The following is a 19,165-nucleotide window of genomic DNA, read 5'->3' on the forward strand; positions in this document are numbered from 1 at the left end:
TTAAGGTTGGGGTTAGGGTTAGGGTTAGGGTTAGGGTTAGGGTTAGGGATAGGGTAATTATTATGGTTAGGGTTAGGGTTAGGGTTTATACAGAGACATGGTGGCAGGAAAGCACTATAAAATTCCTGAAGTTAGATTTCTGCTTAGTTCTCCCCTTAAGTGTTTTAGTTTAATCGTTCTGCAGAAAGGAATCTCACACATTTAAAGCAATACCTTATACAAGGGAAACTGGCTTCAAGGAAAAACACATTCATTCTTATTGCAGGGACCAGCGACAGCAAAGACATGCATGCAGGCTTGACATGACTCCGATGCTTACACACATACACGCAGACATACACACATACATGCATGCAAACATGCCTGCACATCATACACACTTGCACACATGCATGCATACACATTTCCAGTATTGTGTGCATCATGCATTGTGTGTGATGCGCCGCACAGACACACACAGGAGCCTGTATCCCATGCTGTATTGAAAGGCGGCGATGCTTACTGTCTCCAGGGCAGTCGGGTGCAGGCAGGCATGGGGCTCGACACTGCTTTGAGAGGAGACGCAGCAGACAGACGATTCAGAAACCCCAACCTGCTCCCGGAGCCCTCCTGTTCACCGAAGGGCTCTGAGCTACACAGAGTTGTGCTGCAGGGAGACAGCCATTACAGGACTGCGCGTGTGTGAGAGAGGTAGTTCAGGACAGGGAATCGGCATCTCTCCAGCCATTCATTCATCCATCCATCCAATCCAATCCCCCAGCTCGGAGTCTCAGCTGCTCAGGTCTGGAGCTCCTCTGCAGTGCAGCTCTGCCAGACAGGAGATATGGAGCACAGAGCACAGCTGTCTGGATGCATCACCGCTGAAACAGCAAGGAGACATTGCAGAGGGGAAACAGCGTGCCACTTCTTCTGCCCCTGCTTGGGTGGGATCCTGTTATAATCCATGTTTAATGCTGCCTTCTTAAACTGTCGGCAGCATCGCAGAGGGGCAGCATTTGATATTTAAAGTGTTCGACAAAGCACCTCTGAGATCTGTTACAGTTGTGAGTGCCGAACTGTGTTTAATCTAACAAAAGAAATAAAAAAACACGGCATAAAACAGCACTGTTATTCTTTGTGAAAGAAATGTGAACTGAAATGCATACAGTTTAAAATTAATGATAAAGCACAGGTGAAGTACGCATTGAAACATGGCAAAGCATACCACATGATGGAAAAGGCGTAGTCTAACCGTGGGAACACTGCTACATCGCTGTGCGAATTTACTGTGGGAATCTTTTAGAAGACCTAGCTAAAGCATTCTTTAAATAACTCCTGCATTAACCCTTAGCGAGTCAGACATGCCCAGAGCACACTGCACACCGGCGTGTGCCTGCAGTACCCAGAGTGCCACCAGCAGAGGGAGCCCTTTCCCCTCTGGAGATGAAGGCCTGCTATCTCTGGTTTAGCTGCACAAAAACAAAACAAAAAAAAATCGAAAGCTAATTGAAACGGTAATTATTAAACACTTAGAAGTTCATTACATTCACAGCAGTGCCCCACAGAGGCTCAATTAGCACTCAGCTGTGTGGAAAAAGGCAGCTGTAAAAATAACAGTTTGTGTGTGGGTGCACACAGGGCTCTCTTCGTGTTTGGGTGGGTCGGGGTAGCGGAGAATCCAAGGTGCCAGGCACTGAACACTGACTTCCTCTATCCCTGCTTCGACAGAAAGAGCAGGTCACACTGTCACACAATGTGAAGGGAGTGCGGAAAGCTGTTAGGATGCTCCAGACCAGCTCAAAGAAAGAGTCAGGACTGGGTTACAAGATACGTGATGCACTTTGCGTTGTGGTTTTACTAATAATAAACATTTTAAAGAAGAAGAAGAAGAAGAAGAAGAAGAAGAAGAAGAAGAAGAAGAAGAATGATGGTGATGTAAGCTGCTTGTGATATTTCAATACTGTTTCCCATGAGTTCCCTGCCTGTTATTAGTGTTTGCTGTCCACCAGGTGGTGCTACACACCAGGTTATACAGCCATTGTAGCGGTTTCATTCCACAGTTGAGATCAGAGTTGTTGTTGTTGTTTTTTGTGTTAGGTCCCGGTGCCGAAGCTTCAGTGACGTGTCGATTCATTCATTGTCCATTCACCCACACACACACACACACACACACACACACACACACATGACATTGTGTCTCCTCTTACTGGGTGTTTCGGAACCAGGCGAGACTGACCCACAAAGCCTTGGTTCAGAGTTCAGGGCTGGTTCATGCAAAGCTTTACCGAGTTTTTTGTCAATGTGTTTGAAATCGAGAAAGCGAGAGAGAACGTGTTGCTTTTATTATATAACGAGGAGTCACTGTGATTGAGAGCAAGGCATGATACCTCGGGCCTGGATAAGACTCCTATTGCAGAACGGGTTGAGCCTGTTCGAGCGTTGCATTATGAGCGAGTGTCTGTGTGTGTGCGTCTGTGTGACAGTGTGACTGTGTTTCCGAGGGTGTGTCTGTGTGTGTCTGTGTGACAGTGTGACTGTGTTTCCGAGGGTGTGTCTGTGTGTGTCTGTGTGACAGTGTGACTGTGTTTCAGAGGGTGTGTATGTGTGTTGGAGTGTATGTTTGTCTGACAGTGTCACTGTGTTTTCGAGTATGTGTCTGTGTGTCAGTGAGTATGTTTGTGTTACAGTGTGGGTGTGTTTCAGTGTGACTGGCTTTCTAAGTTTGTTTGTGTGTTGGTGTGTATGTTTGTGTGACAGTGTGACGGTATTTTTGAGTGTGTGTTGGTGTGTAAGGTGTGACTGTGTGTTTGTAAAGACACAAAGAGATTTGTCAAGACCTGTGTTTGTCAGTGTGTGTGTGTGTGTGTGTGTGTGTGTGTGTGTGTGTGTGTGTGTGCAGAGGGGGGATTGGGGGGGGGTCTCTTCAGTCACTTCTCAGGAGGCAAGGCATCTCTGTTTCCACGGAAACATTAGTTACCAGGCAACTGACCTGCCTGTCATCTGTGGATGAGCAACAGAGTTGCATCTCATTATCCTGACAGAGCGATCTGAGAACAGAGAACTGGACCTGAGGAGAAAGGAGAGAGAGGAGAGAGGAGATGGGAGAGAGGGGAGAGAGGAGAAGGGAGATGGAAGAGAGTGGATGAGAGGGTAGAGGGAGAGAGAGAGAGGAGAGGGGGAGAAAGGAGTGGGAGAGGGGAGAGGAGAGAGGAGAAGGGAGAGGGGAGAAAGTGGAGAGAGGGGAGAGAGGAAAGGGGAGAGTGGATAGTGGGGAGAGGAGATAGAGGAGAAGGGAAAGGGGAGAGAGTGAAGATGGGAGAGGGGAGAGTGGAGAGAGGGGAAAGAGTAGAGAGAGGCAAGAGAGGGGAGAAAGGGGGCATAGGTTAGAGGGGAGAAAGGGAAGAATACAGAGGAGAGAGGAAGGGGGAGTGGGCAGGAGAAAGAGTGGGGAAAAGAGAAAGGAGAGGGGAGAGATGAGAGAGAAGAGATAGAGGAGAGGAGAGAGGAGAAAGGAGAGCTAGAGGGCGCGAATAGGGGAAGTAGGAGAGTGGGCAAGCGGAGAGCGGAGAGATCTTTTAAAAAGAGACTCTCTCTTCTCTCGGGAGAGTCCTCAGAGAGAAGGCTCTCGAGAGAGAGCATGGATAGTGGGAGCGGAGAAGTAGGAGATGAGACCGAGATCGAGAAGAGAGAAGAGACGTGAATGAGAGGAGAGTTGGAGGGAGAAGAGAGAGAGGGAGAGGAGAGTGTGAGGTTCTGGGAGCAAGAGAAGACAGGGGGAGTCTGAGCCGGAGCAGAGAAGAGAGGCTGAGTGAGTGCGCGAAGAGAGACACGGTGGAAAGGGGAGAGAGAAGAGAGAGGGGAGAAGGGAAGGGAGAGAGTGAGGGAGGGAGAGCAGTAATTTGGAAGGCAGTGGTGTCTGTGTGGAGAATACTAAAGAGAGCTGAGTGCTGTGCTGAAGCAGTTAGAACACGCACACACACACATACACGCACACACGCACACACACAATGCCACTCTCTCACACACACCTGGGTTACTTCTTAGTGATTCAGCAGACCAGGCATGTGTGCCTGTGTGTGTGCGTGTATGCTGCGTGTGTGTCTATTCTTCCCCATGCTTTCACAGTGCTTTACTGCTCTTTCCTGTGTCTGCACCCTACAGTAGACCTGTGTCCGTGTCCTGTCTGCTCTCTCATTCACAGTCTTTGTGTGTGTTCAGCTCTTGTCGAGGAAGGCTGGCGCTCTTGTCATCCTTCTCGGAGGGGAACTCATTTGCATTTGTGTTTCGGCCTTCAAATCCTCCGCTGTTTCCATGACAACGCTGTTCTCTGCTTCTCTCTCCCTTCTCTTCCATCTCTCTCTGTTCTCTTGTCTTTCTCATCCCACCTTTCCTCTCTCTCTCTTTACTCATCCCTCCACATCGCTTCGATCTTCCCCTCCTCTCTCTATTCCCTGTTCTCTCCCCTCTTCCCTTCTCTCGCTCTTCCCTCTCCTTTTCTCTCTCCCCTCTTCCCTTCTCTCACTCTTCCCTCTCTCTCAAAATGCTTGTATGTGACACAGAGCTCGGTGCATTTGCTGGACGCAGGAGAGAACCGGTTCCCAGCTATTCATTTCCTGAAAACTGACGATAACTGCAGGGTGTTTCCTGCACACTGAAGTGCAGCCCAGAGCATTTAGCACTCCTACAGTAGACCTGTGTCCGTGTCCTGTCTGCTCTCTCATTCACAGTCTTTGTGTGTGTTCAGCTCTTGTCGAGGAAGGCTGGCGCTCTTGTCATCCTTCTCGGAGGGGAACTCATTTGCATTTGTGTTTCGGCCTTCAAATCCTCCGCTGTTTCCATGACAACGCTGTTCTCTGCTTCTCTCTCCCTTCTCTTCCATCTCTCTCTGTTCTCTTGTCTTTCTCATCCCACCTTTCCTCTCTCTCTCTTTACTCATCCCTCCACATCGCTTCGATCTTCCCCTCCTCTCTCTATTCCCTGTTCTCTCCCCTCTTCCCTTCTCTCGCTCTTCCCTCTCCTTTTCTCTCTCCCCTCTTCCCTTCTCTCACTCTTCCCTCTCTCTCAAAATGCTTGTATGTGACACAGAGCTCGGTGCATTTGCTGGACGCAGGAGAGAACCGGTTCCCAGCTATTCATTTCCTGAAAAGCCTGACGATAACTTTGCAGGGTGTTTCCTGCACACTGAAGTGCAGCCCAGAGTCATTTAGCACTCATGACAGTATGTTTGTTTATGTAACAAACATACTGCGCACCGCAAGCGAACGCCTCAACCACAATGCAAGAGAGCTTTAACCCTCATCTCATCTCACTGACAGGGCACAGGACAGAATCTATAACAGCAGGGTACAATTCTGCCCGCTACATTTACACTCCCCAAAGAGAAGCCCCCTTCCTCTGACAGCTGCTAGTCACCATGCCACTCTGTGACCCATGCTTTAACTTTAGGGAACTGACCACTTCCTCTTTGCACAGTTCCTGTCCTGTAGGTCAGCTCCGTGGTCTTGCCTCACTCTGGTAGACCGAGCAAAGAATCCACACACTGACGGAGAGCAGCAATGAAGTGGCTGAGACTGCTGTGAGACAAGAACATGCATTTAAAAGTTAACATCACCCTGCAAACAATTTCTCAATGTCATTTAGAAGCCATGAAAGTGAATTAACATGAAAGAGCGAAGCACAGGGCAGCTTCTGCTGGTTTCATTAGAGGCGCTCGTGTTTACAAAAGTTCTGCCAGTGATTCCCAACCATCCTGTATAGAAAAAAATATATCAAGATTTATACAAACAAGCACTTGTGAAAACTGAGTGAACATGAACACACACACACATATACACACACAAACACTCACACACACACTGAAAAACACACTCACACACACATGCTTACAATAAGCTGCATGGAAACTAAGGCTCCGTTTTCTGTGTCAGTCTGTGTCGTTGTGTTTCCTCCCCCCCTCCCTCAATCCTCTCTCTCTCTCTCTCTCTCTCTCTCTCTCTCTCTCTCTCTCTCTCTCTCTCTTTGTGACACCCAGGCTGAGATTTGCCTACTCCTTTGCTCAGTTTTTCCAAATGCTCACTTCGAAGGGAGGAGAGCTGTCACAATAAGAGTCCTCCCTTCCACTCCCCTCCCGCCTCACACTCACACTCAGCCCTGCAGGGCAAAGAGCGCTATCAGACTTCATGTTTACACACACAAATGATTGCACACTCACACACACACACACACACTCACACACACGCACACACACACTCACACACACACACACACACACACACACACACACACACACACACACACACACACACACACACACACACACACACACACACACACACACACACACACACACACACACACACACACACACACACACACACACACACACACACACACACACACACACACACACACACACACACACACACACACACACACACACACACACACACACACACACACACACACACACACACACACACACACACACACACACACACACACACACACACACACACACACACACACACACACACACACACACACACACACACACACACACACACACACACACACACACACACACACACACACACTCACACACACACTCACACACACACACACACACACACACACACACACACACACGCTCACACACACACACACACACACACACACACGCTCACACACACACACACACACACACACACACACACACACACACACACACACACACCTCTTAAAGAAGGAGTTGTGCTATGCAGGCTTCAAGCTTCAAGCCTCCCTTGTGTGATCTGCATCCCTGAACTTGTCCTGTAGTTCACTATCTTTACCACCAGAGAGCACCGCTGGCAACTCAGCTTGTGAAGCGGTTTGCATTGGAAAATCTGCACAGGGTAGCAGTGCAGCCACCACACTGGGGTAATTAATAAGCCCCCTCCCGTCTCAGCCCCCCCCCCCCCCCCCCCCTCTCTCTTCATTTATCTCCCCATCTCCCTCTCTGCCTCTCGCTCCTTCTTCTCCTCTCCCATCTCCCTCTCTCCCCATCCCCAGAGAGACACTCCCCCTGTGTTATCTGTAGAGTTCAAGAAGCTGTCTTGTATACTGAATTCATGCAAAAAAACAAAACATGCAAAGAGCGGGAAGTGACAGGGGAGCAGCTGAGACAAAGTTAAACAGATTCCAGCTGCGCTCCTGTGAAGTAAAACGTATTGAACTTTAGCAGAACGATTCAGCATTCGCTGTGTTTGTTTTATTCTTCTTAAAGAGTGTTGGTATTTAGAGTCAACACTGTTTAGAGCATTTAAACAGACCTCATCAGGTTAGTTCGAGGGCTCTGTCTTAATCTGTTCAATTACATGAAGGTTTGCAGAAAGTAATGTGTGGGAAAGCATTGTGAAGCATGGTAAAGCATGGTAAAGCTTGGTAAAGTGTGGTAAAGCATTGTGAGGCACGGTAAAGCATAGTACAACTTGATAAAGTGAGGAATAGCAAAATAGAGCATGGTAAAGCTTGGTGAATGATTTTAAAGCTTGGTGAAGCATGGTGAATGATTTTAAAGCATGGTAAAGCATGGTGAATGATTTTAAAGCATGGTAAAGCATGGTGAATGATTTTAAAGCATGGTAAAGCATGGTGAATGATTTTAAAGCATGGTAAAGCATGGTGAATGATTTTAAAGCATGGTAAAGCATGGTGATTGATTTTAAAGCATGGTAAAGCATGGTGAATTATTTTAAAGCTTGGTGAAGCATGGTGAATAATTTTAAAGCTTGGTGAAGCATGGTAAAGCATGTTTTTAAAGCATGGTAAAGCATGGTGAATGATTTTAAAGCATGGTAAAGCATGGTGAATGATTTTAAAGCTTGGTGAAGCATGGTGAATGATTTTAAAGCATGGTAAAGCATGGTGAATGATTTTAAAGCTTGGTGAAGCATGATGAATGATTTTAAAGCATGATAAAGCATGATGAATGATTTTAAAGCTTGGTAAAGCATGGTAAAGCATGGTGAATGATTTTAAAGCTTAGTAAAGCATGGTAAAGCATGGTGAATGATTTTAAAGCTTGGTGAAGCATGATGATCGATTTTAAAGCTTGGTGAAGCATGACGAATGATTTTAAAGCTTGGTAAAGCATGGTGAATGATTTTAAAGCTTGGTGAAGCATGGTGAATGATTTTAAAGCTTGGTGAAGCATGGTGAATGATTTTAAAGCTTGGTGAAGCATGGTGAATGATTTTAAAGCATGGTAAAGCATGGTGAATGATTTTAAAGCTTGGTGAAGCATGGTGAATGATTTTAAAGCTTGGTAAAGCATGGTGAATGATTTTAAAGCTTGGTGAAGCATGGTGAATGATTTTAAAGCATGGTGAAGCATGGTGAATGATTTTAAAGCTTGGTGAAGCATGGTGTATGATTTTAAGGCATGGTAAAGCATGGTGAATGATTTTAAAGCATGGTAAAGCATGATGAATGAATAGTAAGGCAGTGTGAATAATATGCAGAGCATGGTGGTATGCAACATTACTTTACACTTTTACAAGGGAAGCCTCTCTCATTTCTACTAAAGCGTCACTTTAAACCCAGAGAGTCAGCTGCTGGTTTTATGCAGCGCTGCACTGCTACTCAGACTCTGTACAGAACTGCATCAAATGATATTGTGGACTATTGCGTGTGTGTGTGTGTATGTATGTATGTACTTATGCATGCATTATTTTACATATTTGTTTAGCGATATCTTAATTTCCACCATGCAATAACCAACATATTAAAAATAGTTCATACCGCTGCTAATTCCTTGTCGCGCCACAGGGAGGCCGGTCTGCTGCGCTGTGCGGGGAGCAGAACCTGCCGGGGCCGTGGCGTTAATGAGACTGCCACGGGGGGAGGGAGCGGGCGAGAGAGACAATATCCCGGCTCTTATTGTGACACGGCGGTTTCGTGCTAGCATGAAGACAAGCTGAATGATCCCGTATCTCTAAATGATTATCCAGACTTTAGCCGAAGCAAGAGAGACAGAAAGATTATGTAGTGGTTGTATGTGCCCGGCCATTTAACAACACAGTGCCCACCGCGCTGCACCGATTCTTATTATAATCGCAAGAATTCAAAAAGGCGCAGGTCCGACACGGAAGAACACAAGGATCATTTGTTCTTCTTATAATTGCATATTGCATGATAAGATTGCCGAGCACGGGAAGGGTCCTGCAACACAGATAACTGCAAAAGGAACAACACGCGTCTGGTAATTAAAAAAAAAAACAAACAGCTTTTGATTTTGAATGTTGGTGTGAAGATCGTTCAAGGAGGAGGCGGGGGGTCTTCGCTCGGCTCTCCGGGTGGATTTTGTGAGTGAGTGCGGGCAGTGTGGGTCTGTGCCGTGCGTCGCTTTAGCTGGTTCTTGCCCTCAGTTTAAATGAATATGCGCTTCTGTTTGCCGTGAGCAGCCACTTCGCTGCCGTCGCTGCTAGTGCCCGCTCGGAAAGCCATGAGCATCAGGGGCCGGTCTTCCATTGAGACCCGCACGCAGCAGCGCAGACACCGCCTGACCAGCCCGGGCCGAGCGGCGGGCCACTCGGAGTAACAGGCGCCTTCACCGGGGGAACACAGGCAGCGCAGCGGCGGCGGCGAGGGATGCCAGTGCAGTCCTGCAGGCACTTCTGACACCGGCCTCAGACCAACATGAGGTAAGATTGCAAGATCGATATTAAACCGTTTGTAACGTGTGTGTGTGTGTGTGTGTGTGTAACGTTGTGCATTGTTTATTATTGTATTTAGTTATTGATCTTGTCAGTCCCCTTGGCCTTACCTGCATTCCTTCTGTGTGTGTGTCTATCTATCTATCTATCTATCTATCTATCTATATATATATATATATAATATATATATATATATATATATATATATATATATATATATATATAAACGTGTGTGTGTTTTAATTGCAGAGTGTAATGTTACATTTGAAGGAATTATGCAATACTGTACATCATTTACTCATTTGGAGTCATTTGGCAATGTTACTAGTTTGCAGTATTCTGATATTTTATACAGATGTATTATTATTGGACATTATAGGGTAATACTGTTGTATGTGTGTGTGTGTGTGTGTGTGTGTGTATACACACACACACACACACACGCACAGTTATGGAGGTAAATTAATCATATTGTTAAATCTCAAACGTGCACATTTATAATTGGTAACTTTGATAAACTGGAATATAGTACAGTGTTTGGGGTAATAAATCATATTATTAAATATGGTTATTGCATGTAAATGGGCCCTATTTGTTAAGTTAAACAGTGTTTTAGTTTATTGTACACTATATATGCGTTGTGTGGGAGAAGGGCTGGTTGTTTGTTGCTCGGAACAGAAATGGTTTCTCGCTTTGCAGAAGGGTGAAGGCATTGCAATGCTTCAGCAATCTTGCAACTGCGCGACTACAAAACACCAGCTCGACCAGCGCTAGTAAACACAGCGTCCCGGACCCGGCATGACCCTGCGCCTGTGAAACCAGCCTCTTCAATCAAGCCAGTGTTTTCTTTACTTTAAAGTGATCGTAGTTCAGTGCCCGATTCTTTATCGCTTTAAGTTTCATTATGCTTATCTCGATTCACTCAGCTTAACTTGACCAACCAGGGATCGGGTTCCCCTGACTGACTGCGGGCTTGTCCTGTAATGATGGGGTGTGGGCGGTGTTTCCCTCTTCAGGTTGCTGTGAGGCGAAGCAGTCCGAAGGTAATCGCTAGTCGCAGTCGCTGCGGGCTGTAGACCTTCAATACTATCGTGCAAATACGGTAGAATATCACTCTTTCTGTTCAGCTTTGCTTCTTGAAAATAGCCACCGCCTTAGCATTATCATCGTGTTTTCCCGACGCATCAGAAGGAAAGTTAAGAAGATGCCTGTCTATCCCAGCATTGCTTCAGTGTAGTTTGGGAGAGCCGTACAGCTAATTGCAGCTGGCATTTGTATTTTGGCGAGAAGTGTGTTTTCTGTAAATTCGGCCCGGAGGACGGGTTGCAGACAGACACGCCTGCGCTGCAATCACCCGCTCAAATGCACAAGAAATAAAACGCAGCTCGACATGCAGGACGCGCTTCAGGACGGGTCTTGGTTTGTGTGCCACAACAGCGTGCTCTGAAGTTTCACCAATACCAAACACTGTTTTGTTCATAAAGTCCAGATCTTTGTGTAACAGAAGCAGACACGCACTGTGTGAAAAGGGCTTTTCTGTGCGTAGTTTAGCCTAGTATAGAGTGGATCTGAGAGCAGCACATTCAATACAGTACAGTATAGAGAACTCAGTGCTGTGGATCTGAGAGCAGCACATTCAATACAGTACAGTATAGAGAACTCAGTGCTGTGGATCTGAGAGCAGCACATTCAATACAGTACAGTATAGAGAACTCAGTGCTGTGGATCTGAGAGCAGCACATTCAATACAGTACAGTATAGAGAACTCAGTGCTGTGGATCTGAGAGCCAGCACATTCAATACAGTACAGTATAGAGAACTCAGTGCTGTGGATCTGAGAGCAGCACATTCAATACAGTACAGTATAGAGAACTCAGTGCTGTGGATCTGAGAGCAGCACATTCAATACAGTACAGTATAGAGAACTCAGTGCTGTGGATCTGAGAGCAGCACATTCAATACAGTACAGTATAGAGAACTCAGTGCTGTGGATCTGAGAGCAGCACATTCAATACAGTACAGTATAGAGAACTCAGTGCTGTGGATCTGAGAGCAGCACATTCAATACAGTACAGTATAGAGAACTCAGTGCTGTGGATCTGAGAGCAGCACATTCAATACAGTACAGTATAGAGGACTCAGTGCTGTGGATCTGAGAGCCAGCACATTCAATACAGTACAGTATAGAGAACTCAGTGCTGTGGATCTGAGAGCCAGCACATTCAATACAGTACAGTATAGAGAACTCAGTGCAGTGGATCTGAGAGCAGCACATTCAATACAGTACAGTATAGAGAACTCAGTGCTGTGGATCTGAGAGCAGCACATTCAATACAGTACAGTATAGAGAACTCAGTGCTGTGGATCTGAGAGCAGCACATTCAATACAGTACAGTATAGAGAACTCAGTGCTGTGGATCTGAGAGCAGCACATTCAATACAGTACAGTATAGAGAACTCAGTGCTGTGGATCTGAGAGCAGCACATTCAATACAGTACAGTATAGAGAACTCAGTGCTGTGGATCTGAGAGCAGCACATTCAATACAGTACAGTATAGAGAACTCAGTGCTGTGGATCTGAGAGCAGCACATTCAATACAGTACAGTATAGAGAACTCAGTGCTGTGGATCTGAGAGCAGCACATTCAATACAGTACAGTATAGAGAACTCAGTGCTGTGGATCTGAGAGCAGCACATTCAATACAGTACAGTATAGAGAACTCAGTGCTGTGGATCTGAGAGAAGCACATTCAATACAGTACAGTATAGAGAACTCAGTGCTGTGGATCTGAGAGCAGCACATTCAATACAGTACAGTATAGAGGACTCAGTGCTGTGGATCTGAGAGCAGCACATTCAATACAGTACAGTATAGAGAACTCAGTACTGTGGATCTGAGAGCCAGCACATTCAATACAGTACAGTATAGAGAACTCAGTGCTGTGGATCTGAGAGCAGCACATTCAATACAGTACAGTATAGAGGACTCAGTGCTGTGGATCTGAGAGCAGCACATTCAATACAGTACAGTATAGAGAACTCAGTGCTGTGGATCTGAGAGCAGCACATTCAATACAGTACAGTATAGAGAACTCAGTGCTGTGGATCTGAGAGCCAGCACATTCAATACAGTACAGTATAGAGAACTCAGTGCTGTGGATCTGAGAGCAGCACATTCAATACAGTACAGTATAGAGAACTCAGTGCTGTGGATCTGAGAGCAGCACATTCAATACAGTACAGTATAGAGGACTCAGTGCAGTGGATCTGAGAGCAGCACATTCAATACAGTACAGTATAGAGAACTCAGTGCTGTGGATCTGAGAGCAGCACATTCAATACAGTACAGTATAGAGGACTCAGTGCTGTGGATCTGAGAGCAGCACATTCAATACAGTACAGTATAGAGGACTCAGTGCTGTGGATCTGAGAGCAGCACGTTCACTGCAGATAATTGAGTGGCTGGGACAGACACCTGGCTCAGTAGCAGTAATGTGGTTTTGATGTGAGACTGGTGGGGTTTGTGTTACACACAGGGATGCAGAGGTGATATATTCAAGTATAATGAGATCTTGAGAAGGAGGCAGGGAGGGGATTATACAGACAAGGACCTAACAGGCAGGCAGAGTGGGCTAGTGGATAGAGACACGGGTCTGGGAGTGTGGCTGCAGTGGATAGAGACGGGTCTCGGAGTGAGGGAGTGGGGCTGCAGTGGATAGAGACGGGGGTCTGGGAGTGAGGGAGTGGGGCTGCAGTGGATAGAGACGGGGGTCTGGGAGTGAGGGAGTGTGGTTGCAGTGGATAGAGACGGGGGTCTGGGAGTGTGGCTGCAGTGGATAGAGATGGGGGTCTGGGAGTGAGGGAGTGTGGTTGCAGTGGATAGAGACGGGGGTCTGGGAGTGAGGAAGTGGGGCTGCAGTGGATAGAGACGGGGGTCTGGGAGTGAGGAAGTGGGGCTGCAGTGGATAGAGACGGGGGTCTGGGAGTGAGGGAGTGGGGCTGCAGTGGATAGAGACGGGGCACAAGGAGTGTGGTTAAGTCTCTCCAGCTTCCCTCCCTCCCTCCCTCCCTCCCAGCCCTCTCTCTCTCTCTCTCTCTCTCGCTCGCAGTTTGCCATTTTGCTCTAGTTGGCTCCCTTCCCAGAATGCTTTGGAAAAGCTGCGACCTTCGACCCCAAGCGCAAACTGAGCCCCACTCGTGGGCAGGGTGCACATGCTGTCACATGCAGCGCAATTTAACCCTTTATTATTGCTAATTATTATTTATTTATGAATTGATTTTTTTATTTATTAACCTAGTTTACAGAGAAGGGTGCCAGGATGGCGTTTCCTGCCGAGCGAACGCTTTGTGAATACGCCTGCCTCTGCGTAGCTGTCCACTCATCATTTCAATTTGACATTTTGAAAAAGTGACGCTCGTGAAGTTTATCCAGGATTTCTGTGTCTCGGTCTCTCTGCCTGTGTCTTTTACTCCTGTATAAAGAGAGCGCAGCTTTCTTTATATTTCCAAGAGGAGGAAAAGAAAACCTGATCGTTCCCTTCATTGGGCCCTTTTTAAAATAATATTCTTGGTGTTTTCTTGTAACGTTGAAACATTAACCACATTGATATGAATTCAGAAGGGTGGCCAATATGAATACAGCCATCATTTTGTTCATGTAAAGAAGGGATCTTCGAAAACATATTTGACAGCATCTGCAGGGTGAGAATAAGACTCCTGTTGCATAGCAGCCTCACCCAGTCCAGGTTTTGCTACTAGCCTGATTAGCAGCAGTGCACAGGTCACAAGCTCTGGTGCATCATAAAAAAAACCAGGAGAGGATCAAACCGCTTTGCAATGGGAGTCTTATTCCCACCCCTGGTCTGTGTGTCACGTTAGGACAGGAGTGTAGTTTGTTGAAGTTGGAGCAGGTCCAAGGTGGACCCTGTTGTTGCCAGGATGAAATCCTTTGCAAAGGGGGTGCATTGGAGGCAATGGTCTGTAAGTCTGGATCTCATGAGGGGGGGGGGGGGGGGGGGGGGGGGGGGGGGGGGGGGGGGGGGGGGGGGGGGGGGGGGGTGTGGGGGGGGGGGGGGGGCAGGTCACTCCCCTCTCCATGCAGCATGTCTGGAAATCTCTACTCCAGTTGTCATTGTCATGAAACATGGTACTAACGTAGTACTTCGGTCCGCCTCTTTTTAGATAGGCCTAAATGAAATGAGATTCCTCTCGCTCTTTGGAACTGAGCATGTTTGCAGAAGCCTGTGTGATTGTTTTATTCCCATGACAACCCCCCCCCCCTTTCAGAACACACACAAGTAGGATACTTTATGGAGCATGAGGACACACTGCTTCCCAGTCTCTCAGCTCTAACCACTAGACCACGCTGCCTCCCTCCCTCCCAGTCTCTCAGCTCTAACCACTAGACCACACTGCCTTCCTCCCTCCCAGTCCCTCAGCTCTAACCGCTAAACCACCGTGCCTCCACTAGACATCGGTACACATTACAAGAGCTTCAGATTTTGTCTCTGCATGTTTTCTTGTTATTTTTCAGCTGAAGAAACAGATTGTTTTGCACACACACACACACCCTAACCCCTGATGTAGAGAACAGGCCCTGGCAGGATGGAGCTGACCTGGAGTAACCTTTTGTTCTGAGTAAGTCCATCTCTCTCCCCTGTGACTGAGTGGAGAGGCACAAACAAGAGACTGACTGCAAGAGAGAGAAAAGGAGTGAGGGAGCAGGAACACTGAGAGCGAAGGGTGGATGGAAAGAGAGAGGGACGGGGACGATGGAGAAGGAGGGAAAGAAAGATAAGAGGAAAATTGGAAAAGTAGAAGTGGTAGCTTTCTCACCCTCCCTCTCCCTCCTACTCTTCCAGCTCTTCTCCCCTCCCCTCTGCTCTGGTCCCTCTCTCCCCCCTGCTCCTCTTCCCTCTCCTCTGCTTCAGTCCCTCTCTCCCCCCTGCTCCTCTCCCCTCTGCTCTGGTCCCTCTCTCCACCAGCTCCTCCGTTTCTCCCCTCTGCTCCGGACCCTCTCTCTCTCTGTGTCTCCGATCTATTTCCAGAGCTCTGTTCTGTTCGCAGTGTGCTGCTCTCGTGTGTCTCTTTTAGGAACTCGAGCAGATGGCTGGAGGTTTAGGAAGAGTAGTGAAGGGGAGGGGAGGGGGGTTCGGAGTGAGAGAGAGGAAGGGGGGAATGGGATATTTATAGACTGGATTAACCCCTCACTCCCCAGCTCTTGCAGCGACTCAGCTGTGCTCTCCACTCCCTGCCCCCCACCCCCAGATTTTGTTTAACTAATATTCAACACGTTTCTGGATAGTGGACATGTTTTTAACTCCTCAGAAAAGCCATTGTAAGCTACCCTCCGTCACTTGTGTGTCCTCAATTTCTGTATCGGAGCGTAAGGCTTGCAGCATTCGATTGTAGACACGGAGGAGAAATGTTGAACATGAACTCAGTTGTCTCACGTGATCCACTCACTGCTGTGCAAACATATCCAGGCTAACACTTGTAAGAGCATTACAATACGTGACACTGCGGCACATGAGAAACTTTGAATTTCAGAAACGTCGCATTTCAGCAGCACGCTGCGGATTGCAGTTCTGATCAGTGATGTGCTGGGATTGATTAAAAGGAATCTGGGATTGGTTTTACAAGGGAGTCGGAAAGGGAGCTGCCCTCGACCCAGGCGCAAGCAGACGCTCTCAATACCGTGATGCTGTGGCAGTGCGCTGGGGAGCGGGGTCCAGCCTGAGCCAGTTCTGAGAATCCACTCCCTGCTCAAGTATAAGCAGACTGTCTTCCTCAAAGAATCACAGGCATGCTGCAACAAGGCAGCGTGCATTCCTCCACCCTGTCTCCTGCACTCTTTCACTCTTCCACTCCCTCCCTCCATCTGACAAAAGTCTGAGACTCAGGGACACGTTGGGCAATTTAAGACAACTCATTATGCTCCTAACTTAGCAAGTTCAGCTACGTTTTCACGATACCACCCTCTCCCTCTCTCCTTCATCTCCTCCTTCCCTCTCTCTCTAACCCTCTCTCCTGCACTCCCTCTCTCTCCTGTCTCCTCCCTTTCTCTCAGTGATTCCGCTTCTCTCTAAAAACCAGCTCAACCTCCTTGTCTCTCTGTCTGTCCTTTCTGAACGCCAGCCTTCCCTTCTCCCCCTCTGTCCTTTCTTCCTCCTCTATCTCTCTCGTCATTTTTTGGCTTCTGTTTCATGACCCTGATCAGCTAATGTTGCTTTTACAGTAGCGCTGTGGTTTAGTGTGTAGCAAAACTACCTGAGTTGCACTTCCTTTGGGGGTGAGGTTTTCAACGTGGGTGTGGGTTTCATCTTTGTGGGGTATGTGCTGTGGGTAAGTGAGGGAGGTCACTGACACAAACGGGCAACACGGGACGTCCTGGAAAGCCGTGTCAATTTGCGTCCCAATCCGCAGCAGAGCTTTAGAGCACAAACCGTTTAGTGAGGGGAGCGGGAGGGAGGGAGGGAGGGAGGGAGGGCAGACTCGCTCTCTCCCGCCTCTCCTAGCTAAAGGGACGAGGCAGCCCCAGACCCGGAGAACAGTGTCTTGAAAACAGCTTTATTCAGCTATCGAGTGTGTTGCTCAGAAACGCTAAATGAAACTTTGAAAAAAATTTGGTGACTTTTTTTTTTTTTTTTCTCCTGACCGGTTCAGTTAGTCTTGTTGTTTCTAGTTGATCTGCTTTTTCAAGGTGCAGTCCAGGATGGGTGCTCAGTGCTGCGTCCCTGAGAGCAGCAGCAGGCCTGGGAGCGAGGGTGGTGCCGGGAGAGCGGTGTAGTCTTACATTATTCTATCAGAGAGGCAGGGAGGGAGTGTCGCTGAGTCAGCCAGGCAGTCTCTCTGAGGCCCTTGTTTGTTTCTCGTTGTCCCGCTGGCATGTGAAGGTTTGAAAGGTGAGGCGGTGGTCACGTGACGCAGTGACGTCAGCCTTCCTGTAGTGTTCCACCTGGGTGTAACCTTTGCACCCTGCTGTATTATGGGATGGATTGGTAGAAGCAGACTTTAAGGGGACCTGTGCTAGAGCTGCTAAAGCCTTGGTTTGCAGTACTGTGAAGGGGGGGAGTCGTTGTCTAATTGCTGTAGTGTGCAGCCTCACGCTCACCACATGGGGAACCTCTCTAGTTTTACTACTCCATCTCTTTCCCTCGGGAAACTACTGGGCTATAAATATCAACCAGCTCTAAAAATAAGTAGCTGGTGCCGTAGCGAGGTATGTGATTTATTGCAAGAGTGCGAAGAGAGAGAGAAGCACACTGAGTCCTCTCTGTCTCTCCTGCACATGCAGGGACTCGCACTTCATTTTCATTGCGATCCACAATGGTGCCTCAGGGCACCCTCAAAGCAACAGCACCCTGTCCGAGGGGCTTTCTGACTTCTGAATTACACGTTGAAAACCTGTTTAAACGAAGCCTAGCTCCAGGAAATAGATTTTAAAAAAAGGTGTTTGTACCACACTGACACAGACAGACACAGTGACACACAGACTGAGACACACAGAATTTGTCACGGGGAAACACGAATGAGTCAGTGGTGTGCAGCTGGGCCTGCCTTTGCTAGCCAGGGAGTGGAGGAGTGAGAGGACAGAAAGACATTACACCAGCTTCTGAGAGACCCTAAGAGGAGGTCCCAGCGAGTTTAGTTTCACTTCATTTAGGGGTGCAAACGATAAGATTTTCTTGGCCGATACTGATAATAGACAGAGCAGGAAAACTTCTAGAACAAGACATAAGACCTGTATTTAAACTGTTTTATAATTTATAAATGTTAAACAATTAACAGATATTGTTTACTGGTTGCATTTACTTCAGAAAACGCATACAAAGAATAACGTCGTGTTATATTTTTTTTTTACCACATAATCACACAAAAATAACACGTTACATTTGTACTAGTAAAAACACTTCTGTAGAAAAGATATATAATGTGACTTTTTTTTTTAAATCGCCACTTGCTGTCAAACATTGCGTATTATAACTTCGACCTGCGCGGTAAAGTAGAATAAAAATAGACTACGCCACGTCAACTACAGGAACGTTTGTTAAATTCTTATTTTAAGCACGCACTGCTGAAAAATGCAGCCCAACTGAAATAGTTCACTTAATCAAAAAGCAAGAGATGTCAAGAAGCTATCCGGTTACAAAATTCAGCCAAACTTGATTTTTTTTTTTACTAAACAAGATGGCACAGTAATTAAATCCAGCTTCAAAATGCTGCCTAATACACCCGCAAGGCCGCAGCCAGTGCAGATAAACAAACAGCAAGATAAACACAAATTACTGAACGTATTTCTCACTTAACGATCAGAGCCCTGTTTCTCACTTAACGATCAGAGCCCTGTTTCTCACTTAACGATCAGAGCCCTGTTTCTCACTTAACGATCAGAGCCCTGTTTCTCACTTAACGATCAGAGAGCCCTGTTTCTCACTTAACGATCAGAGCCCTGTTTCTCACTTAACGATCAGAGAGCCCTGTTTCTCA

The 19,165-nt window shown here is 47.1% G+C and overlaps 1 protein-coding gene and 1 long non-coding RNA gene across 2 annotated transcripts in view; one reads left to right on the forward strand and one right to left on the reverse strand.

The window, feature by feature from the left end:
- Positions 1-28: 28 nt before the first annotated feature.
- Positions 29-5,943, reverse strand: LOC121303978. The gene is made up of 3 exons (XR_005947896.1): positions 5,866-5,943; positions 5,434-5,552; positions 29-1,066 (listed from the first exon to the last, which is right to left on the reverse strand). It is a non-coding gene; the product is annotated as an uncharacterized LOC121303978 (long non-coding RNA).
- An 11,447-nt stretch (positions 5,944-17,390) lies between these two features.
- Positions 17,391-19,165, forward strand: part of LOC121303950 (amyloid-like protein 2) — a 7,011-nt gene continuing 5,236 nt past the window's right edge. Inside the window, exon 1 of the mRNA XM_041234851.1 lies at positions 17,391-17,445. Coding sequence (XP_041090785.1) covers positions 17,391-17,445 — 55 coding nt within the window. The remainder of the gene's footprint in view (positions 17,446-19,165) is intronic.

The sequence above is a fragment of the Polyodon spathula genome, chromosome 36 (assembly GCF_017654505.1).
Source record: "Polyodon spathula isolate WHYD16114869_AA chromosome 36, ASM1765450v1, whole genome shotgun sequence".
Taxonomy (NCBI): Eukaryota; Metazoa; Chordata; class Actinopteri; order Acipenseriformes; family Polyodontidae; genus Polyodon; species Polyodon spathula.